Genomic DNA, 24,939 nt, shown 5'->3' on the forward strand with positions numbered 1-24,939 from the left:
TTGATTTCTGCCTGTCCATCTGTCTTTTGTGATAACGCCATCTTTCGAAACAGCGTCTCTCGATATTTGGCGGAAAATGGGGCTGGGAGCCTATGAGCCCTATGGCGAAACTTGGGTCAATCTATATTAATAAAAGAGTAAAGTAATTGACTGACTTAACGGTTCATCAACGCCCAGACGATACGACTGAAACTAGAGTCTTGAAATTTTGGGTGAAGGTCACTTTTGATCCGAACGGGTCAGATAAGGCTGGGTTTTTGGAAATTTGTACTGGAACGGTAGGAAAAGTATCAAAAGGTACTGAATATGGTACCCTATGGATTTGAGGAAGCAGTAGAGCTAGAACTCTTATATTTGGAATGTGGGTCACTGATTGAGTGAATGATAGATGTACAAAAGCGTTTTTAGAAATTCGTATTAAGGTGTACTACATTTGGTACAGTTTGGGTTTGTGTGAACCTTGTGTGAAGGGCTGAAATCCAGAAATTGGGAATTACGATTACTATTGGAGTATAGGATTGGGGTATGTAGTAACTTTTGGAAATTTGTACTTATGTGCATTTCATATTGGGTGAACAGATAGTGCTTGAAATCTGAAATTTAATATTAAGGTCGCTGTTCAGGTTCCGAAACCACGGAAATGTATACTATAATTGTACGAAAAGTGTTGAGTGGTACTATGTTTGTTATTCAGTGATAAAATTCTGCAATTTGATATTTAGATTACTTGGTGTTTAGGACTGAGATATGGAATATTTTGCAATGAGTACTAAAATTGTACGAAAAGTACTAAATGGTGCAACGTGTTGATTTCATGCAATTGGTAACAACAGCATCAACGGCTACAACCAGACTGCAAGGCGTGCGACGTTAACAGCAACACAACTTAGTTTTCGGTGGTATGTCGTTCACAGCATAAGGCTATGAATTCTCATTGACTTTGAAGGGCCGGTCACATATAGTGTTCGGTTTGCAGAACGATAGGACAGGTTTGATACTGCATGGGGCTTGCCAAAGGGAAGCTGGTGATTTTCTGAATCCTTTGCTATCTTCCGACGAATAAAACCATTAGCTGGGAATTCTTTTTTCAAGACTAGCTCTCATTAAGTTGAGTTGCCGGTAATACATTTCCGCAGGAGTTTCTGCTCGCTATTCTGCAGGAGCTTGCCGTTCCGCTGAACCCGAATGAGTTCCGATCCAACTACAAAGCCTAGACATCGGTAGCCGAATCTACCCTCAACGAGCTGCCGATCTTGAACGAGTTCCGATCCATCTACAAAGCCTTGGGCATCGGTTACCGAATCAACTCCCAACGAGCTGCCGAACCCGAAAGAGTTCCGATCCATCTACAAAGCTCTAGGCATCGGTTGCCTGGCAGCTGCTCCCAGCTGAGGATCTCCACAGTGGATTGCTAAATTTTATACCACATCCGCCTCCCTGTACATCCCAACCATCTACCTTGCAAACCCCGATTGTTCACCGCTCGTCAGCCCAACGAATTTCCGATTAACTCTACATCGACAACATTTCGAACGCTAACGAAACCGAGCACAATCATCATGACTCCTGATTATATACAACCCGTCGACAATCGGCGACAAGAAGTTCTCGATTACCTTCAAATCATCAACATCCCGCATCACCCGATTACGCAGCGTCGTAATTCCTGGTCTTCCTCACCAATCAACATCCGACGGTCATCCCAATTGTCGCCTAACCACACTTCACATCAACCACCCGAGTACGCATTGTGAACAACCCGACATCATCATTCCCGATTGTCCACGCGTCCTTCACCCTCTTGCCTACGATACGAGTAAACATTTAATTCCCGATCATAAATTGAACAACACTACTTAAAATTCCCGAACACCTCCGAAATCCCTTTGCCACATTTATCTTATCGTATTTCAACCCGAGTAGATTGTAATTAAGTTTTGATAAAACGGAAAACGGTAGTTTTTACTTCCTTATAAAAAATCCTACAGACTTACAAATAATGTATGCATTTCTATGCGTTCGGAAGCTAGTGATATCTCCACAGAGAGACAGGTGGTTATTGCTAAATCGGTGTTTATTGCAACCGAACATGATTGTTGCTGGTTATCAACATCTAATATGGTTATCTTGAAGGATTACACACAATATATCAAATGTAAATTTCTGCTCTTATTAGAATAAAATTATTAAAACCTCATAGAGTTCTGCATGGACCTGATGAAAATCAAAAATTATTAGTAACTAACCAATTCAATATAATATCAATTTAATATTCATAATTTAGTATTATCGATATTGCTCGTAAGTTGCAGGTGTGAGCAATTATCTGTTTGCTGCCTTTCAATTTAATTCAACTATTGATTTTCATGGCTATTTACATGGATATCAATTGGACTAATAGATAAGTTCAACCTCCTCCTTTATTAAAAAAGTGATGATAATAAATTATTTTACTATCACTATGATAGTACAATATTGGATTCATTGTGGAGACAGTTTGGCAGCTCTGGCAAAATGATAACCCAAGTTATAGAAGATCTTATAGACATATTTCCCTACTTCTTGGATGACTTTTAATGGGACATACTAACATAAAGCTTTCAATAGTGGAGTTACAAAGCAATATCCACCTGGGGTCATTTTCGTAGTAATTCCAGGTTAACTTTATAATTTAGTATATAATGTAATCTATAATCATATATCCCGCGCACATGCGATTACAATTTGGGGCATGGATCTATATAGTCAGTTCTCTTTCAGAGGGTAAAGTACTTGCATAGAACTCCTTGTGTAGAATTTCAGACAATTCCATTGAAAAATTTGGCTAAAGTCTTTTTATACCAAATATCTGGGGGTTGCGTCATATGGTGACTATACGATATCGTAAACCGATGTAGCCCATCATCGAACTTGACTTTCCTGCAGACAAAATACTGATAAGTGCAAAATCTTAGCCTCCTATCTTAGCCTCCTATCTATCGTTTTGACTCTTGCGTGATTACAACAGACGGGCGGACTGACAGGGCTAAATTAATTTAGAATTTTACGCTGATCAAGAATAACCAGGGTGAGATAAAAAAAAAAAACTGCAACAAAGTCAAACGCCATAATTTTTACATTTTTATTTAATTTTATTGAATGAAAGCAAAAAATGTCGGAAATAGCATTAAATTTTAGAATAAGTTTAGATTTGTTCGAATTGGTCACCTTTGGCCTTCAAACAGCCAATGAAACAATCACACGCTGCCGGAATGTTGCTCTGTGGTATTTTGGCCCATTCCCGGCGAAGCGCTTGCATGAGGTGATCGACACTTTGGTATTGCTTTCCAAAATACTCCAGACACAATAGTCCAACGGATTGGTATACGGTGATTTTTGTGGCCATTGTGGGCTGGAAATGAAGCGAGGAACCTCATTTTGTAACCATTCTTGGGTGGCGCGTGCTGAGTGCGATGGTGGTGAGTCCAGTTGGAATGTCCAAGGTCTGCGGACAAAATGTTTGCGTACCCAAGGCTTTAATACACCCTCCAGAATATTTTTGCTAAAATATTCGGCATTTATTCTGATGCCAAGGTCGATTAATACGAGCGGAGATCAACCTTCGGCTGTTATGGCGGCCCACACCATAACCATGGCCGGTGCTTGAGCTCTGGTGGCAAACCGAAGGTGCAAATGTTCAGCTGACCCCTTTGGCAAGTAAACACGATAATTTTGTTTGTTAACAAACTGTTGTAATCACCCTATCTTTCGAACGAATTAATATAGAAGGCTAAAATTTTGCACACATGTTCATTTTTTCATGTAGTCCCCAGACAACGGCGGATATTTGGTATTTTGATGATTTTAGCGACATTATTCACCTGAATCGTTTCAAATTTGGTATTTGAAGGTCGTAACGGGTACTACAGCCTGAGACAGAAAATTGTCTGTGCAGGTCCACGACTTCGTATAGGCCCCATATAACGGTACCTCCCAACATTCGGTATTTTGATGATTTTAGCGTCATTTTTCACCGGAGTAGTTTCGAATTACGTACTTAGAGTTCATAATGGGAACTACAGTCTATGACGGAAAGTTGTCTATACTGGTCCATGTCTTCGTAAGCTCCGACATAACGGTACCACCCCATAGACGGAATTTTGATGATTTTAGCTTCATTATTTACAGTTTATTTCAAGTTTCGAATTTGAATATCGTGATGGCTTATGACAAACAAAGCTAATGTAGGTACACGTCGTAGAGATTCGGTATTTTTAAGATTTTTCGAACCATTTCTGCTGATGTTGCTGTTTTCTTCTGTCCACTTCTTTGGCGTCGGGCTACGCTACCAGTAACGAGCGATGGTATGAGAGACACAAGATTTATTCACATTTAAATGCTGGAGTACTCTAACGATAGCCACTTGTGGTTTCCAGCCATATATAAAGATATCACACTATCACGCTTGAATTCCATCACGAAAAATGTTATATCTGGAAAATGCCTACCAAAATGCTTTTGTACGCTTGTAAACCATATAATGAGCGTGTGGCTTAGAAATGATAGCAGTCTGAAGTTGATTGCAGTTTTTTAATCTCACCCTATATATACTTTTGTAGGTCTAAAATTGTTATTTCCATGAGTTACAAACGAAATGACGAACTTAAAATACCTTCCGTACTATGAATAGTGAAGGGTATAAAAATCAATAAACCTATGGAAACCCTTGGGTACATCTGAACTTACCTCGGGCGACAAGAAAACCACGTTACACTTTTTTGATTGCAAACATTCCTAGATGCATATACATTTATAACGTGTTTTCAAAAGCCTATAATTCTGCATTTACACAAGACAAAACAATTGAGTTTGTGTATAGTTTTCAAAATAAGAAATTCAGCACTTTCTTTCATGCAATCTTATTTCTTTAAAAAAAACTATGCAATCATAGATATCCGAAAAATAATATAATCACACATTCATTGCCTTTTTGTGCCTCCTGTCAATATTCAAAATAGTTTTTGTAATAGAAAATAAAATTAAAATTTCTGAAAATATATATTTCATATAAATTCCAATGGATAAAATTTGAAGTCCCAGATAAATAAATTGCAAATGAAGAATTTTAACGAATTAGGCGAAACTATTTTGGCCGGAAATCTTAAAAAGAGGTAAGTCTTATAGCTGCTTAGTGCTCATCACCATGAATTGAAAATTGTGAGTTGTTGCAGAAAAACTTTCGGGATATCGACATTTGGTTACCATTTAAAATTAATGCTCCATCGAGATTAGCCGAAAAAGATGGATTAAAGAGATATGGAGCTTCTGGGCATGAAGGGGAAAAAGTGATATTGTCTTATTTACTTATCATCCACATTGGTTGTTATAAACATTTCTCTGTCTCGTTTTTTTTTTTTTTTTTTCTTTTTTTTTTTGTGAAAAGTATGACAATTGTCATGCTCGTAAAACAAGCTGAAAGACATGCCACTTGACAAACGTTGGCAAAAAATATTTATCAGATTTCCAGTTTTTTTTGTTTGCCTCTTTTTATTAACCCAATAAAAGTGTCTACCAGAAATACCGACAATTCTTATCAGATTTGTTTGTGAAAACATGTGCTGCCACAATAATTGTGTGTTCAATATCGGTATTGGTAACAAGTGTTTCGATAACTAGTTTTGCATATATTGGCCAACAAAAATCAACAAAGAAAAAATGAATAACAATAGCAAATCAAATTAAAGTAATAAGGCAATTGTATGACAAAAATAGATAACAGATGCGGTGATAAGGTGAACAGGTTTTTATTCACCCCTTTAAGGTGGGGTATGTTATTGCTGTATGTTACCCTGCGTACACATATGTTGTATGGAGGGTTTATCAAATTGGTTATTCCGTTTGCAATCATCATCGAAATATTGGTCGGAGACCCTAAAAAGTATATACTTGGTCAGAGTAAAATTTTAAGTCAATATAGCGATATCCGTCTGTTTGTTGAAATAACGATGTTTAATCTTGAGCTTTGTATTTTGTCACAAAGGTTTATATTATATGCAGGCTGATTGGTATTGAAAATTGGCTATATGAGTCCAGGTTTAAGTATAGTTGGGTTAATTTATAGGTCAGTTTTCTACCTCCAAAATAAAACTTCTTCAGGTCCACTAATTAGTATGGCCCCCATATAACGGCAACTCCCGATTTTCGGTATTTTAAAGGTTTCTGCCACAATTCGTAACCAAATTAGTTGATACTTGGGGAATCTCCCTAGGTCTGTTCTCTCTTTGCAAAAAATGTTCGATTCATGTCGACTAATAGGTATAGCCCCCATAGGACGATACCTCCCGATTTTGGGTCCTTTGAATGTTTCTGCAACAATTTCTGGGAAAAGCAGATGAAACTTGACAATTGGGGTTCGCGGTAGGTCTGTTCTCTCCCTGTCAAAAATATTCGCTACAGGTCCATTAATTGGTATGACTTCCCGATTTTCGGTATTTTAACCCTTAACTACAGATGACCGGTAGTTTTTACCGGTAAGCATTTACAATTTTTCAATTTCGGGGATAACTGAATATATTTTGCTTTAAAAAACTTGTGCGGTTTTATTAAAATAAATAGTTTTAATACTTTTTCAAGATCTTTATATACAAGAAATATGTAACAGATATATATTAAACATTTTTTTCAATTGTTTTACAGGAATTTTATACATTTTATACAACCGGTAAAAATTACCGGTGGTCTGTACTAACGTTCGTATAATTTCATGTCTGTAGTTAAGGGTAAAAGGTTTCTGCCACAATTTCCAACTACATTAGCTGAAACATGACAAAGCAATTCCCTGTGGTTCTGTTCTCTCTTTGCACAAAATGTTCGATTCAGGTCCACTAATAGGTATACCTCCCGATTTTCGATTTCAAAATTAGCTGAAACTTGACAATTGGGGTTCTCCGTAGTCAGTACCTCCCTGCAAAGAATTTTCGTTATTATTATTTTATTTTTTTATGTATTTATTTATTTTTTTTTATTTATTTTATTTTTATTATTATTATTATTTTTTATTTTTGAAAGAATATCAGAATTTCACCTCCATTTCTTCACCCAATACCAAATATAGTAACATTTGGTATGCATATCCAAAACAATCTACATCTCTCCATCCTAATCACCAACAGCGATCCAAAATTAGTACTATTTAGTATTTTTCGAACAATTATAGTACAAACACAGGTCTCAATAGAGACCTCGAGATTCCAGCTCTATTCCCTCACCCAATATCATATTTAGTACCACTTAATATTTTCCAACTATAGTACAAATTCCCAAAACCCCAACCAAATTTAAACAGCAAATGCTAAAAGAGTCCTCAATATCAAATTTCGGAATTGCAGTTCTATCTCTTTACCCAAAACCCAATATAGTACCAAGTAGTACCTTTCGAACAATTATAGTGAGCATTTCAAAAAACCAACCTATAAATTTTAACCACCCAACACCCAATTCAGTATCACTCAGTAATTTTCGACCAACCACTCAACCACAGCTGTGTAGTGTATTTTTAGACAACTTTTTTTGGACTGTGTGTAGGAAGGACAAGTGTATGTTCAAATATTTCACAATTAATTCATTGTTTTGATCCAATTAAGTCTATTGTTATGACAAATAATTTGTGGAAATTTCAGCTGATACATTAAAAAACCATTCAAACCGCACTACCTTAACAACCTACTGCAACGTTATTTCCAATCTAATTTTAAATAGCCGGATTTTGATATGGTTTTTCCTGGAATTCCAATAAAATGCATTTTGCAGCAAATATTTCTGTAGGTAATTCTTAACGTTTATGCGGATCTCCGTGTGTTGAAATCGTATCAAATAATTGTCAACATTTTAATAAAAATAAGCTAGAGGGTTTAAGTCGACCACTTATTTGTGTAAACCAATTTTCGGAGACGTTGCCGAAAAGATTGGGCCGACATATCTTTACACTAGATCTAATGTTAGTGGAAATATTGAAATGTGCCGAGTTCAAAGAGAACTGAGAAATAATTTCGCATTTAATGAAAATTGTGAAGAAATTAACTGTTCGTTGAAGGAGATCTAGTGTTTTTAAAGGGATATTCGTCGAAAGTTTCAAATATTTGTGGTAATAATCGGATCTAAAAATTTGATGAAAATGTAACAGTGATTTCCCAATTTAAGGGAGTTTTTATTTAGTAAAGTGTTGACCTTTTGTGAGGGAAATATGGGAATGAGTGGACCAGTCAACTAGTCAATTGTCGCACCTTATTTAAATGTTACGATTTTGACCTTTGCGGGAGAGGTACAAGAAGGAATGAGGTCATATTGTCAATTTTCTCACCTGAATTAAATTTTTCCAAAAATTACGATATACATATTTTAAACTATATCATCATATATAATATGAGGTTCGTATTTATTTTTGATGTAGGTTTGACAAAAATATATCGAAGAACCAAATCCGATATTCCCTTCGAGAGTTATTGCGTGCAGAGAGAGACAGACGTACATGCCTAGATCGTCTGCAAATTTCCTGAGAGACATGGGGTTTAAAAGACTAATTAAAATGACTGTGGGTATAACAAACAAAAGAGACGTTAATTACTATGTGGAATGGAAATATTGGAATATAGGATTATTTTTAGAAGAATTGTTTTTTTGCTTTCTATAATCCCAAATACCAATACTATGTAAAATATTTTAAAACCATAATAAATTTAATTTCCGGCGGTACCTAAATATGAATATAATATCGCAATATGGAAATGCGTCGATCACTTCACACAATGGTAAAATTTGGTTGAATATGAAAAAATCTATTCAATTTGGGCTGATATTAAATATATGGTGAGCAAACCTGTAAAATTGGATGAAGATGTATATCAAGTCACATAAAAATCTGAACCGATCTCGATAACATTTAGAAAGAGGTATTTTCGAGCAGTAGCTGATGTCGGTGTCAAATATCATCGCTGGGAAGTGAATATTACGCATGTGAGGAACTGTAACAACAAATCGGATAAAACATATATATCGGAGCTATAGCCATATCTGAGTAGATTTTCACCAAATTTAAAGTACATTTTTCTAGGATGATTTCAGTCGGATGTGCCAAAATTCTGTCCGTTTGGGTTGATATTAGCATTTTTCTTTTAAATTTTATTGAATTAAAGCAAAAAATGTCGGAAATAGCATCAATTGGCACAAATTATGGCCTTCAAACGGTCAATGAAACCGTCACAAGCTGCCCGAATGTTGCTCTGCGGTATTTTGGCCCATTCCCGGCGAAACGCTTGCTTGAGGTGATCTACACTTTGGTATTTTTTAGTCCCAACACCACACACAATAGTCCAACGGATTGGTATCCGGAGATTTTTTTTGTGCGCTAGAAATGAAGCGAGGAACTTTACTTTGTAACCATTCTTGGGTGGCGCGTACTGGGTGTGAGTCCTGTTGGAATTTCCAAGGTCTGCGCCTAAAATGTTTGCGTGCCCAAGGTTTTAATACACCATCCAGAATGTTTTCGCGATAATATTCGACATTTATTCTGATGCCACGGTCGATTAATACAAGCGGAGAGCGACCACTGGCTGTTAAGGCGGCCCACACCATCGCCTTGACCGGCGCTTGAGTTCTGGTGGCCAACCGAAGGTGCACATTTTCAGCTGACCTCTTTGGCAAGTAAACACGATCATTTTGTTTGTTAACAAACCGCTGGACAACGAATGTTTGAGTCTATTTTCTTTCTGTTGCGGTGTAAGTTTTTGCACTTTTTGGAATTTTAATGGCTTTACCCCGAGCTCATTTTTCAATATTTGCCGAATGGAATATTGCAATATGTTCAGCTCACGACCCATTTTTGGGTCACTGCAACGTGAGTTTCGATCAAGTCGCTTCTTAACTTTTCGAACCATTTCTGCTGATGTTGCTGTTTTCTTCCGTCCTTTTCCTTGACGTCGGGCTACGCTACCAGTATCACGGTAACGAGCGATGGTACGAGACACAAAATATTTATTCACATTTAAATGCTGGAGTACTTTATAATAGCCATCTGTGGTTTTCCAGCCAAATATAAAGAAATCACACTATCATGCTTGAATTCCCTAACGAATAACTTTTTTTTCTGAAAAATTCTCTCCAAAATGCTTTTGTACGCTTGTAAACAATATAATGAGCTGTCACTGTAATAATTTTAACAGCTGTCGGACGAGTGGCTTTTAAATGATAGCATTCTGAAGTTGGTTGCAGTTTTTTCATGTCACCATGTATATTTGGGAGCTATATCCTAATCTGACCCGATCTCGATAAAATTTGACAGAGGTACTTTCGAGATGCATAAGTTATCTAGTATCAATATTATTCTTGTATGGAGTGTATGTTACGCGTGTGAGGGATCTTAAACCCAAATCGGATCAAACATATCAACCTTAGTATTTTTGGTACTTTTCGTACACTTATAGTTCACATTTCCAAAACCACTTCAATTCACTCAATTCAATATTTCAAAATTCAAGTTACTTCCGTTCAAACCTTGATTCTTGTATCAAATTTCAAGTTTTTAGCTGTATCCGTTCACATAACACCAAATTATACCATTTCAGAAGTTCATGACATTTAAGAATTTTTATAAACTGAAAGTTCGAATTTCCAAAAACCTTATGGTATATATGTTTATAAAAATTCTTTAATGTACTCTATTAGTGACCCTGTACTCTATTAGTAACTCTTTTTCCAAATTTCAGAATTCTACCTTATTCCGTTTGTCCAATACAAATGTCCAATTCGTATTCAATTTTTAGTACATTTCATTACTTTTCTTCTCTTTCAGTACGAATTTCCAAAAACTAGCCTTATCACGCACCTAGCAAAATTTCACGATCTTAGCTTCAGTCGTCTGGGCATTGATTCTCGGTCAGTCAGTCAGTTATGTCAATAATTTTATATATCATAAATGGTCTGTCGGAATTTGTGACGTATATGACATGCTTTTCCGATGTATCGGAAACCTAGGCAAATGATACGATTTTTTGCCAGAAACACGGCAATGAATATTTGTCAAGGTTATAATTCTTGTTTATCTATCTGAGAAATTGTATCAGGGAGTATCAACGAATTTGGGGTGTTACAATATTATAGAAGTTTACGACATTTCTTATTTTTGTACGATATTTTTTACAGGCTTATGACGTTTTCGACGTTAAAAACTTTTCGAGAGTCGAACACCTTAAAACTGTCAAACGGACTATAGGTTAAAAAAAAACATATACATTTTTAAATGTTTTTTATTTCATGATATATTTTTTACTTTTTGCTGTTAAAGGAAACAATCGGTTTTATTTTAGGCTCAAAATGGTTTTTTGGGGAAATATGGGGACTGAGTGTGTGTGCTAATTTATTTTGGATATTTGCTGTTGTGAAGGATATTTGGATGACAAAATTCCTTTCATAATATACATAGCATGATGAAAATGTTGAACTAGTTGGATGTCAGATATTCATTAGGTTCCATGGCGATTTTCACAAATTTAATGAGTACCAGGAGCAGGAGCCACATTCACAGAAGTGGCAGAGTTAAGGTGACCAGCCAAGGGAGCTGTGTGGACAGCACCACGAGTCTTGGCAACATAAACACCAGGTCCATGAGCACCATGAGCCAAACCAGGTCCTTGGCTCAGAGAAATACCGGGATAACCACCCCAAGCGCCATAGCCATGACCCCAGGCTCCACTAACATCGACAGCGGCGTGAGCGGCATAAGGTCCAGCCCAAGCACCATGAGCAGCCCAGGGTCCACCCCAGGCTCCATGACCAGCCCATGGTCCACCCCAAGCTCCGTGACCACCCCAAGCTCCGTGACCACCCCAAGCTCCATGACCCCAGGCAGAAGCATCATGGGTACCGCCCAACAACAAGGATGATTGGACACCGACAGCAAGGGCCAACAAGACGACAGCACAAACGAACTGAAAATGTAAGAAATGGAAATTCGTGAACATGGTGTGACAAATATAGGAAAATGTTTTAAAAATTCGTCTTCAAATTTGTTGGAAAGAGAAAACATCGCGTTACAATGGAATTATTGAGAGGCAAGTTCGGTGAAAATTTTATTTCACGTTGGGCCAGTCAATTGGCCGCTTAACTGGTGTGATTTAACGTCTTTAGACTATTTTTACGGGGCAATCTTAAAGCTTATGTCTATACAGACGAGCACGCTTCTATTGAAGTAACATTGAGGCATTTACTCGAGAGGTTGCGGCCGAAATATTGGTTGGATTTTTCAGAATTTTTTTCTCCCTCTCTCTCTCTCTCTCTCTCTTAAAAAATTGCCCATCAAATGTTTTCTTTATCACATAGTGGAGTGTAGGATATTAAAATTTTGGACCAACCAAACATAGTTTTTTATGTATTTCTTAACATTGCAAATTGCTCTGTTCCAGAACCTGCAAGAAGGGAAAATCGGTTATCGTAGTAGAAACTTTTACATTCTTGCAGTTTTGGAACAGACCATATATTTATAAATAATAAATTCCGATGACATTTAAATTCAGGGAAACTACGGTTAAGTGTTTAATGTTCAACAAAAACTGGTAAAATATCATAATCCTTTTTGAATTTTTGGCCAGTGAAAAACAATTTCGAGAGACTATTTCTAGAAAAGAATTGGAACGTAATATTACTAAAGGTACAACTGAGAACTGTTACGATTATAGACGCTTAGAAAAGAAAGAAATGATAGAAAAGTGCATATGCAGGTCTTTGTATAGCACCCATATACATCCCTATATTCGGTATTTGGATGATTTTAGTGATGTTGTTCAACAAAACTATTTAAAATTTGGTATTCGATGTTCTATTTTCTCTGATAAAAACCAGTAAAGAAAGCTGTTCACGGATAAGTGAACATGTTTTTATAATAAAAGAGAATAGCGGGGCTAACTCGTGTAGATGAGAGGGATTTGTTAAACAGGGATCTTTTTAATACAGTCCATATTATATAAGATAAGAAAATGTGGTGAACAGACCTTTGAGTTAGAAATAAATAATTCAATTGCTGCATGTGGTATGTTTGAGTTAGATTACTGGATGAAATCTTAACTCATACTGATAAGAAAGTGCAGCATGTTTGCTTGCCACAAGTGAGATAGCTACGCATGTTTTATGACCTCCCCTAGAATTTATGGCGGCATGGTGCACAGGCATGTGTAGATTTGTATCTCTCTATTTCTCTCTCTCTCTCTCTTACACTTTATGCTAGACTAGGTTAAGAAAAATTATCATAAGTAGAACTTAAGAATTATTTTAAATTAATAAAAAGAGTGTAGTAACAAAAGTAAAACGGTGCATACATTTCTTCCGCGTACATCTGGTCCATCGAGCCTAAACGTAAAACAAAAAAATAATAATAAAAGAACCAGCAAAACAAAAAAGATGAATACGGCTACACCCGAGAATTGATGCAGGAAATTGAAAAACAATTGATGAAATTAAAACCGGAGAATTAAAATCTCAAAAATTGCTTTCGGAAGACTCAACAGAAGCTGAAGAAACTGGAGCAGACAATAAATTGATGGCGGCAGACAATAAGGATGATAAAGGAATGGAGACTCAAAACCTACATCCCAAAACAGAGGAAAGGGAAGAATTGGGTGCAAGGAGCATTCAATGGAATTTCCCTAGTATGCGGAGTCAAAAGGAGATTGCGGCAAGAGAAACGGCGGTGACGGCGAGCAAACACGATGAGGGGGCCTCACATCTGGGCAAAAAGGCGTCAGACATAAGGGATGTGACTGTGGGGTCATACTCCCGGGAGGACGATTCGTTGGAAAGCTCGGCATCGACCAAGATCGAGTTAGAGGCCAGAGCGATCATCCGAGATATGGAAGAAACGGCGGTGTTGGCGAGCAAAAGCGACGAGGGGGCTTCAAATCTGAACATAAGGGAGTCAGACAAAAGGGATGTGGCTGTGGGGCCATACTCCCGGGAGGACGATTCGTTGGAGAGCTCGGCACCAACCAAGATCGAGTTAGAGGCTAGAGGGATCATACGAGAGGTAGAATGTACCATGATACTGATGGATAGCTTAGAGACGGAAAAGGATATAGAGACAGCATTTGATTTTATCGGAAATATTGTGAAGACCGCGGAAAGGGAGATACTAATCGATCCAGAAATTCAGGAACAATGGAGACGACTGTTAATGAAGAAATCAAAAATGTTAGCAGCGATCAGAGAATCTCAGTCAAAAATAGCAGAAAGGGTGGAGCAGCCGTACAGCATCATCAATAAAAGGGAAATTGAAGTTCCCACATTCAGTGGTGATATAAGTGACTGGGAATCCTTTCATGATCTTTTTAAGAGCCTAGTGCACGATGCACCGTACTACACCAACGTGGAAAAAATGCATAGGCTAAAGGCGGCGGTAAAAGGAGAGGCGAGTCATATAATACAACATCTAAGGACGCAGGACAACTCTTATGACGAGGCGCTACAGTTGTTGAAATTAACATACGATAATCGGAGGGTGCTATTCAATAAGATGGTGGATGACATTTTGGATCAGCCAACAATGGATAGTGAGTCCACAAAGAGCGTGAAACAGATGCTGGACACAACAAAGAATAGCATTCAAGGCCTTAAATCCATCAATATACAATTGGAAAACACCGATATATTTTTCGCAAGGGTTATTCTAAGGAAATTTGACAGAAATGGATTAAGGCTGTACGAACAGCAAACAAGAAAGCCAAGAGAAACACAAAAGTTAAGTGACGTTGTTCAGTTTTTGGAACAAAAATATTTGGCGTTGGAAGCAGAGGACAAAGATAAGCTGTTTACCATCGAGATGAAGAAGAAGAAGGATATCCATCTGTGTCGCTGGGGCAATAAGGTGCTCAAGGAAGCGCAAGTTGCCAAGAAGATGCCTGGTGGAAACCATGCAGGTAGAAAAAGGCAGGCTGGAGAGACAAGAAACTATGAACTCTGGGGCGATAAGATAGCGCTGCCAGAGAACGATGACATTTTTCGCAAAAGAAAGAAGACGATGCATAAAACGGATTCAGCCTGGAAATTAAAGCCGGCAGACAAAGGAGGTGGGACGTTCAAGATAGACCGGCTGGAAAGATGGAGGAGTTTCCTGGGTGCCATAACTTAATTTCTTTTCTCTTAAAATGTCTGTTCCATTAGATTTATTTAACTTTTTATAATTTTTATATTTTATACGTATTTTTGCCCCTGCCAAGAATGTTCACGGATAAGTGAACATGTTTTTATAATAAAAGAGAATAGCGGGGCTAACTCGTGTAGATGAGAGGGATTTGTTAAACAGGGATCTTTTTAATACAGTCCATATTATATAAGATAAGAAAATGTGGTGAACAGACCTTTGAGTTAGAAATAAATAATTCAATTGCTGCATGTGGTATGTTTGAGTTAGATTACTGGATGAAATCTTAACTCATACTGATAAGGAAGTGCAGCATGTTTGCTTGCCACAAGTGAGATAGCTACGCATGTTTTATGACCTCCCCTAGAATTTATGGCGGCATGGTGCACAGGCATGTGTAGATTTGTATCTCTCTATTTCTCTCTCTCTCTCTTACACTTTATGCTAGACTAGGTTAAGAAAAATTATCATAAGTAGAACTTAAGAATTATTTTAAATTAATAAAAAGAGTGTAGTAACAAAAGTAAAACGGTGCATACATTTCTTCCGCGTACAAAAGCTCAAAAGTCGGGCGGGGCCGACTATATGATACCCTACACCACTATGCATATTCAGTAGAGCTCTCGTAAAAGGTTTATACAGGACATTTCAGAGCTCTATGAGATATTTGGTACAAAATCAAAATCAATCTAATTCAATCGTGCATTTTACGTACTATAGCTATCTCTGAACCGAGTTTCTCCAAATTTGACGTATTAGCTTCTAGACTGAATTCGGTCTTATGTACGAAAATTCAGGTGATTTGGGCTGATATTGGCCATTTGATGCACAATTAACACGAAATCGGATGAAGATGTATATGGTAGGCATAACCAAATCGGAACAGATTCTAATAAAATAAAATCAACTAATTTTGGGCTTTATCTGATATTTGGTACCAAATATCATTCCTGTGGAGTGCATATTACGAATGTGAGGGACTTAAAGACCAAATCGGATGAAAAATATATATGTGAGCTATAGCTATATCTGAACCGATTTTTACTAAAATTGGTATACTTGCTTCTAAGCTGGTTTCGGTCGGATTTGCCAAAATTGATGCTATTACGGCAATTTGGTGGTCAATCACCCGAAATCGGATGAAGATATATATGGGAGCTATATCCAAATCTGAACCGATTTCGATAAAATTTAAAACAGCTATTCCTGTGCTCCATCTAATACCTGGTACCAAATATCACGGTTGTGGAGTGAATATTACGAATGTAAGGGACTAAAACACTAAATCGGATGAAACATATATATGGTTGCTATATCTATATCTGAACCGATTTTCACTAAATTTGATATACTTGCTTCTAGGCTGAATTTGGTCCGAAGTACTAAAATTCAGTCCATTTGGACTTATATCGGCCATTTGGTGCACAATTAACCCGAAATCGGATGAAGATATGTATGGGAGCTATATCCAAATTTGAACCGATTTTGATAAAATTACGAACAGCTATTTCTGGGCTGTATCTTATATCTGGTAAGAAATATCATTCTTGTGGAGTGCATATTACGAATGTGAGAGGCTTAAACACCAAATCGGATAAAACATATATATGGGAGCTATAGCTGTTTCCGAACCGATTTTCACCAAATTTGTTGGTCAATTAACCCGAAATCGGATGAAGATATATATGGGAGCTATATTCAAATCTGAACCGATTTCGATAAAATTTAAAACAGCTATTTTTGTGCTCCATCTAATACCTGGTACCAAATATCACGGTTGTGGAGTGCATAGTAGGAATGTGAGGGACTTAAAGATCAAATCGGATGAAAGATATATATGAGAGCTATAGCTATATCCGAACCGATTTTCTCCAAATTTAATATACTTGCTTCTAGGCCAAAATTCAGGTAATTTGGACTGATAGTGGACATTTGGTGCACATTTAACCCGAAATCGGATGAAGATATATATGGGAGCTATATCTAAATTTGATCCGATTCTCACCAATTTCAATAGGGTTCGTCCTTGGGCCAAAAAAATATTGTTTGGAAAATTTCATCTCAATCGGATAATAAATGCGACCTGCATTTTGTTCACAAGAATACATGGACAGACGGACGGACGGACGGACAGACGGACTGACATGCATAAATCGACTCAGAAAGTGATTCTATGAAGGTTCTCAAAAGTAACTATGGGTCTATCTCGTTTCCTTCTCCATGTTACAAACAAATGCACAAAGACATAATACCCTTACCACTATGTGGTGTAGGGTATAAATACCTGTAAATGCCAACATTTTTGAATAGCCGCCATATAACTGCACCTACCGATATTCGGTACTTTGATGATTAATTTTTCAACGAAATTGTTCAAAATTTGGTATTAGGAGTTTGTATATTCCAATGAATTTTTTTGAAATTTTGCACGTTGCTTCTAAATGATGGAGGGTGTTCAAAGTTCGGCCGGCCGAACTTAGCTGCTTTTTATACCCTACATCACACTGTGGTAAAGGTATTATTTCTTTGTGCTTTTGTTTGTAACATGGATAAGGAAGAGAAATAGACCTATAGTTAGTTTTGAGGATCTTCATAGAATCCCTTCTTGAGTCGATTTATGCGTGTCAGTCCATCCGTCTGTGCATGTATTCTTGTGAACAAAACGAATCCTATTGAAATTGCTGATAATCAGATCAGATTTGGATAAAGCTCCCATATATATCTTCAACCGATGTCGGGTTAATTGTGCACCAAATGGTCGATATCAGTCCAAATGACCCGAATTTTGGCACGTCCGATCGAATTCGGTCTAGAAGCAATTACATCAAATTTGGAGAAAATCGGTTAAAATATAGCTCCCATATATATGTTTCATACGTAATATGAATTCGACAACAATGATATTTCGTACCAGATATCTTATAGAGCTCTGAAATACCTCTGCCAAGTTTTATCGAGGTCGGTTCAGATTTGGATATAGCTCTCATATATATCTTCAACCGATTTCGGGTTAATTGTGCACCAAATGGTCAATATAAGTCCAAAATGACCTGAATTTTGGTACATCCAACCAAATTCAGTCTAGAAGCAAGTATATTAAATTCGGTTTAGATAAAGCTCCCATATATATGTTTACATACATATTACATTCGTAATATGCATTCGACAACAATGATATTTGGGACCAGTTATCAGATACAGCCCAGAAATATGTCTGCCAAATTTTATCAAGATCGGTCCAGATTGGGATATAACTCCCATATATATCCTTAATCCGATTTCCGTTTCATTGTGCAAATAATTCCTAAATTCAGCCAAAATGCAATGAATTTCGGACGCACGTTTCCATTTGGAGAAACTCGGCTCCGATATAAATAATTTTAATACAATCCTTCTCGAAGAGATATCATGCACTCTATAGCAATGTTATTTGTTATAAAATTGAAAATCGGTTCAGAATTGAATATGCCTCCCAAATATTATGCCATGTTTACGTTAGAACTTTTTGTAGGGTTAACCTTCTTTGAGAGGATTTATTTGAAGTAAAAGTAATGGATATGACAATTTAAATTCAAATCCAGTGGGTTAACCCTCATATATATAAACGTACTATTAGTTCCCTCTCAACCCAAAATATAACTAATCTAAAGCCAAATGTTGAATAGGTGGTATGATCTACTTCAAATAAATTATTTTGTTACGGGAGCTCTACTAATTATGCATAGTAGAGTAGGGTATCATATAGTCGGCCCCGTCCGACTTTTGGCTTTTCCTTACTGTTTTTTTAATTAAGTTAAATGGTTACATATATCTATTTCACAATAATTACACGCTAGGCAAACAATTGTCAAATGATTTGAGCGCCAAACCAAACCAAATTGAACCTGAACAAATTCAAAATGGTAAAATTTTCCTCGATGTGAAGTGCCAGCCCACCATGTTCTAAATTACTTTTTATTATCTTCAGCACTGTTAGCTTCGTTTTCGAAACGATGTGTATATGTTGTCTTTGGTGGAGGATTCGAATACGTATTCCATAATTTTTATGTGAACGAATTATTTCGATTTGATAGTTTTGAAACATTTAAATATTTTTCACTTTTTTTAATTTGACATTACAACGTTTTCCACTTTTTTGTTTTTTTTTTTTGCACATTTTAGATTTGAAAATTATTATCCTTTTTAAAAGTTTTTTTTTTTTGTTATTTACCTTCATGTTTACTTGAAAGGATTCAAAACAAAATCGGAGTATTGTATTGACTGAACGATATTTCTATTGTTTCTGATTTCTTCAGCAGAATGCGACGAACTTTTATACTAAACAAAAAAAGAACGGTTTTTAATTGTGGCATTAGATTCTACTCTGGTGTGATTTTCAAATGCCACGCCAAAATAGCAAAACGAAGAACAACAACAACAAAGGCAAAAACAAAATTTAATAATAATAATAATAACAATGTTGCAAATCAACAGTTCGATTTGTAAAAGTGAGCGTGGCGAGCAAATTAACTCATAACCGGAGCACAAAGAAAATATTCGCCAATGTTAACACCAGCGCCTCAATTATTACTATTTTTTTGCAAGTGCAACTTTCTGCCGCTACGAGGGAGGGGTGCCACAAATCAGTAGCAGCACTCGCAAATAACAGTCATCGAGGGTATGTATGCAGCATTGAAAACTTAAGTTGTAATTGAACATATGGCATGGCACGGCAGCTTGACCACTTGTGATCTTCGGCCTTGCATTCTTGGAAAATTGTTTCGAATGCAATCGCCAATACAAGGAACGTTAGATTATGAAGTGACCTTAAATTGTATTGTCATTCACACTCAAGGAAAATGAAACAAAATCCTTGATATTACATGTTTTACTGGAATCGGAAGCATAACAATTAGGATCGGTCCAGTAAAATGACATTCGGTTAGCTTTAATAATTGGTTATTGCAGGCCTGTGTGGTGTTGTAATTGATGGTATATTTCATATCCGGTGAAAAATATGACTCAAATCATTAACATATCGAATATATGAAGGTATATTCATATCGGGTCTATACCAAAAAATTTACAGGTTTAATATTGTGACGCAATGCCCGAAATACCGTAAATCTGCCGGTACATAGGGGATATACCAAAACGTGGACCCGTATAAATCAGCAAGAAAAAGTCAAAAGTCGGGCGGGGCCGAATATACGATACCCTACGCCAGAGCTCTCGTAACAAAAGAATTTATTTGAAGTATATCACATCACCTATCAACATTTGGCTTTAGAGCAGTAATAGTTTGGTTTCAGAGGGACCTAATATATAGGAGGCATATCCAATTCGGAATCGATTTTCATTAAATTTGATGGAGACATTTGATACTTTTATATCCAAATATTAGCCGATCTCGATAACATTTTATAAACGTATATCTGAGCTCTACAGGGTGAGATGAAATAACTGCAACCAACTTTAGACTGCAGTCATTTCCAAGCCACTTGTCCGACAGCTGTTAAAATTATTACAGTGACAGCTTATTATATTGTTTGCAAGCGTACAAAAACATTTTGGTGAGAATCTTCCAGAAAAAAAGGAATTCGTGATAGAATTCAAGCGTGATAGTGTAATTTCTTTTTATTTGGCTGAAAAACCACAAGTGGCTATTGTTAGAGCGCTCCAGCATTTAAATGTCAATAAATCTTTTCTGTCTCGAACCATCGCTCGTTACTGTGATACTGGTAGCGTAACCCGACGTCAAGGACGTGGACGGAAGAAAACAGCAACATCAGCAGAAATGGTTCGCAAAGATTTGATCGTGAGCTGAACATATCGCAAAATTCCATACTGGTAGCGTAACCCGACGTCAAGGAAGTGGACGGAAGAAAACAGCAACATCAGCAGAAATGGTTCGCAAAGATTTGATCGTGAGCTGAACATATCGCAAAATTCCATTCGGCAAATATTAAAAAATGAACTCGAGGTAAAGCCATTGAAATTCCAGAAAGTGCAAGAACTTATACCGCAACAAAAAGAGAATAGACTCAAAAGAGCTAAAGAGTAGCTTCGCTTGGCCGAAAGTGGTGAACTGCCGAATTTGGTTTTCTCCGATGAGAAAACATTCGTTGCCCAGCAGTTTGTAAACAAATCGTTTGTAAAAATTATCGTGTTTACTTGCCAAAGAGGTCAGCTGAAAATGTGCACTTTCGGTTGGCCAGCAGAACTCAAGCGCTGGCCATGGTGATGGTGTGGGCCGCCATAACAGCCGATGTTCGCTATCCGCACGTATTAATCGACGAAAATAATATCGAAAATATTCTGGAGGGTGTACTAAAGCCTTGGGCACATAAACATTTTGACCGCAGACCTTGGACATTCCAAAAGGACTCAGCACCATCGCACTCAGCACGCGCCACCCAAGAATGGTTACATAATGAGGTTCCTCGCTTCGTTTCCAGCGCACAATGGCCACCAAAATCTCCGGATACTAATCCGTTGGACTATTGTGTCTGGAGTATTTTGGAAAGGTTGGAACTAAAAAATACCAAAGTGTCGATCACCTCAAGCAAGCGCTTATCAGGGAATGGGCCAAAATACCACAGAATAACATTCGGTCAGCGTGTGACGATTTCATTGGCCGTGAAGGCCATAATTCGTGACCAATTAGAACAAATCTAAATTTATTCTAAAATTTGATGCTATTTCCGACATTTATTTCTGGGCTGTATCTTGTAACTGGTACTAAAGATCGTTCTTGTAGGGTGCATATTATGAATGTGAGTGACTTAAACACCAAATCGGATGAAACATATATATATATTTGGCTATATTTGGACCTATTTTCAACAAATTTAACGTAGTTGATTCTAGACTGAATATGCCAGCACTGTTCTATTAACAGACAAGACAGGGTCGACAAAAGCGTTTTTGTTGTAAGAGACAAAAACAACTTATATTGTTATGTTAGTTCGTTCAGTTAAACTAAAGCATACCAATTGGAGAAAGATAAAAACTTCTGGAAGTGCGGTTGTAAGATTTAGAAGACTTTCCAAAAGAATTTTAGTTTAATTTAATCCTTTGGTTCCTCTTCTTACGATCTCGTCACTTACGATCTCGTCATTTGGGTGACAAAGGTTTTTTTTAGTCATAGGAATTAATTTTAAATTAACTCCTGGGGAGAATATCCCAGGCAAGAAACATAGGAACTGATGAGGATTGGTGGCTCTTTCCGAAACCTATGTATTCCCTGCCGTACCCCATATTGCCTCACATTAAAATTTATTTTTTTTTTCGAAAATTGTAAGAGGAAGCGAAAAATATTAAACGGCACAAACCGAGCACGATAATTTTTATGAAATACTTGAACTAATTTCGAAAATAAGCAACCGAAACCACATCTAAAATATACGTGTTATCCGTTTTTTCTTCCATTCACAAAATTGTTTAAGAGCATATCTCTTGTTTCATCTTCAATTTAGACTTAACCTTACCCCTAAATCAGATAGATATTTTATTTCAGAACTGTTTCATAATCTGTGAAACCAATTGCTGTTGGAAGCACCTTTCTCACCTTGAAATATTGGTTTCGGGCATAGTTTTCCATATGGATCTTCCTATCTAGCTATGTGTGTTCTAATCATCAGGTCGCATTTATGGTCCGATCCTCACGGAGGTAGGGGTAGGGTCAGAACAGAAGCCTAGTGTTTTTGGAGATTATCGCAATATTGTAAGGGGTTGAACTGGACCCAAAACTGAAAAAATTTGTTAATTTTGCAGTTGTTCTACAGGACATAATTCCATGTGTTTAGAGTTTCGGGCTGAACAGAAAGAAGCCTACCACTTTGGATGGTCATCTGCTAATATTTAGAGGGTGAAATGAACCATAACATTTGTGTACAAAAATACAAAACTTTCCATTAAATTGCGAAATTTTTTATTCTGGCGAAATCACAAATACACGTTAAGGTCAAATCTGACCATTACATTGATCATCGGGTATATATGTATATGTACAATCTATATGTATAAAAGAAATGGATGTTAGCTACAACGCTTAAAATTCTAGAACGGCTAGACCGATTTGGACTATTCTCACTAATTCAGAATGGCCTTTTGGTAGAAAAGAATAAAATCCAGAAAAATCGTATAAAAATGTGCCAACAAAAAGTAAATTTTGTGAAATTTTTTGTCATTTACCACATAGTGGTAAGTATATTTTGTCTTTGTGCATATGTTTGTAACGTGGAAAAGGAAGCTCGATAGACCCATAGTTACTTCATAGAATCACTTTCTGAGTCGATTTATGCATGTCAGTCAGTCCGTCCGTCCACCTTTCCATGAATTTTTGTGAACAAAATGCATTTATTATCCGATAGAGATGAAATTTTGCAAACAAGGACGCAAATTTAGATATAGCTCTCATATATATCTTCCACCGATTTCGGGTTAATTGTGCGCTAAATGGCCGATATCAGTCCAAATGTTAAACGTTAAAGTTGAAGAAAATCGGTTCGGAGCTTCTATATATATGTAGCTTCTATATATATGTTTCATCGGATTTTGTGTTAATGTGTTTAAATTTTTTTTAAGATTGCTCCCATATATACCTTTATCCCATATCAGATTTATTGTACACCTAATGGCTAATATCACCTCAAATGGACTGAATTTTGCCAATTCAGACGGAATTCAGCCAGAAGCAAGTACTTCAAATTTTGATGAAAATCTGTTCAGTTATAGCTATAGCTCCCATATATATGTTTCATATAAGGTTCATAGTTGGTATGATCTACTTCACAGAAATATTCAATATAAACTTTTTTGTTACGGGAGCACTACTAAATACACACAGTGGCGTGGGGTATCATGAAGTCTTCCCGCCCGAATTTTTACCATTCTTTATTTGTTTTTTTTTTTTTTTTTTTTTTTTTTTTGGAAATTTTCAAATTTCTTCCGAATGGTGGGTATTTAAATTTCGGCCCGGCCGAACTTGGTGCTCCTTTACTTGTTATACCCTCCACTATAGTATGGAGGGTACATTAAATTTCTCCTTGATCAGCATAAAATTCTATTTCTATTTAATGATGAACGTCATTCTGTCTCTCCATCTGTTGTTTTACTTAGATGTGTGTTTCGTCTGCAGGAATTTTGGCATTAAAAATTGGCTATATAGCTCCACGTTTAGGTATAGCCACAATATAACTGTACCTCCCTTTACTCGGTATTTAGATGATTTTAGAGACATTATTCCGGAATTGTTTCAAATTTCGTAAAAAGAGTTCGTAATGGGTACCGAAGCGTCTGACAGAAAATTGCCTTTGCAGGTCCACGCCCTCGTATTTAAGTTTTTTTTTTCACAGAATTATTAATGGACTCTTTTTTAAATCTCTAAATTCGTTCTAAATGGTGGTTATATTTACAGTTTACTGCTTTTCAAGTTGTTTTTTTTTCTATCATTTAGGATATTTGGTTCTTATGGATGGTTGCCCGTAGAACCCATATATCGGAACATGTTCCTTGATTATAACCCTGTTTTCCTAGAAATCTTCTTGTTAGTCTTAAGTACTTATTAATAGGGAATATTTTTCAAGCATTATGTTTGTTGTTTATAAGTTCGGTAGTAGAAGAAAAATGTTTCTTTCTGTTTTGTAGATTTTCAAACCACCACGACTAAAGATGGTGTAAAACGTAGAAAAAGTATAAAGCGTCATGATCTATTAAAATATTGTAGTATCCCATATAACACATTCCAAGTTGGTTGATGAAAATGTAGGTCGTAATATTGAAACCTCACTAATAAT

At 36.7% G+C, this 24,939-nt stretch overlaps 1 protein-coding gene and 1 long non-coding RNA gene across 3 annotated transcripts; one reads left to right on the forward strand and one right to left on the reverse strand.

Annotated features, from left to right (window-relative positions):
* The first annotated feature begins 4,976 nt into the window (after positions 1 to 4,976).
* Positions 4,977 to 5,577, forward strand: LOC131806732 (uncharacterized). Its single transcript, XR_009344153.1, has 2 exons — positions 4,977 to 5,150; positions 5,211 to 5,577. It is a non-coding gene; the product is annotated as an uncharacterized LOC131806732 (long non-coding RNA).
* A 5,711-nt stretch (positions 5,578 to 11,288) lies between these two features.
* Positions 11,289 to 19,523, reverse strand: LOC131806730 (adult cuticle protein 1-like). 2 transcript variants are annotated; one of them, XM_059131364.1, is made up of 3 exons: positions 19,371 to 19,523; positions 11,854 to 11,960; positions 11,289 to 11,817 (listed from the first exon to the last, which is right to left on the reverse strand). In XM_059131364.1, the coding sequence occupies exons 1-3, from the start codon at positions 19,374 to 19,376 to the stop codon at positions 11,523 to 11,525; spliced, it is 408 nt and encodes a 135-aa protein (XP_058987347.1). In that variant the 5' UTR covers positions 19,377 to 19,523; the 3' UTR covers positions 11,289 to 11,522. The 2 variants fall into 2 exon arrangements, with proteins under 2 accessions (XP_058987347.1, XP_058987346.1); XM_059131363.1 differs by having other exon boundaries at positions 11,289 to 11,960.
* Positions 19,524 to 24,939: the final 5,416 nt, after the last annotated feature.

Source organism: Musca domestica, unplaced genomic scaffold (assembly GCF_030504385.1).
Source record: "Musca domestica strain aabys unplaced genomic scaffold, Musca_domestica.polishedcontigs.V.1.1 85, whole genome shotgun sequence".
NCBI lineage: Eukaryota > Metazoa > Arthropoda > Insecta > Diptera > Muscidae > Musca > Musca domestica.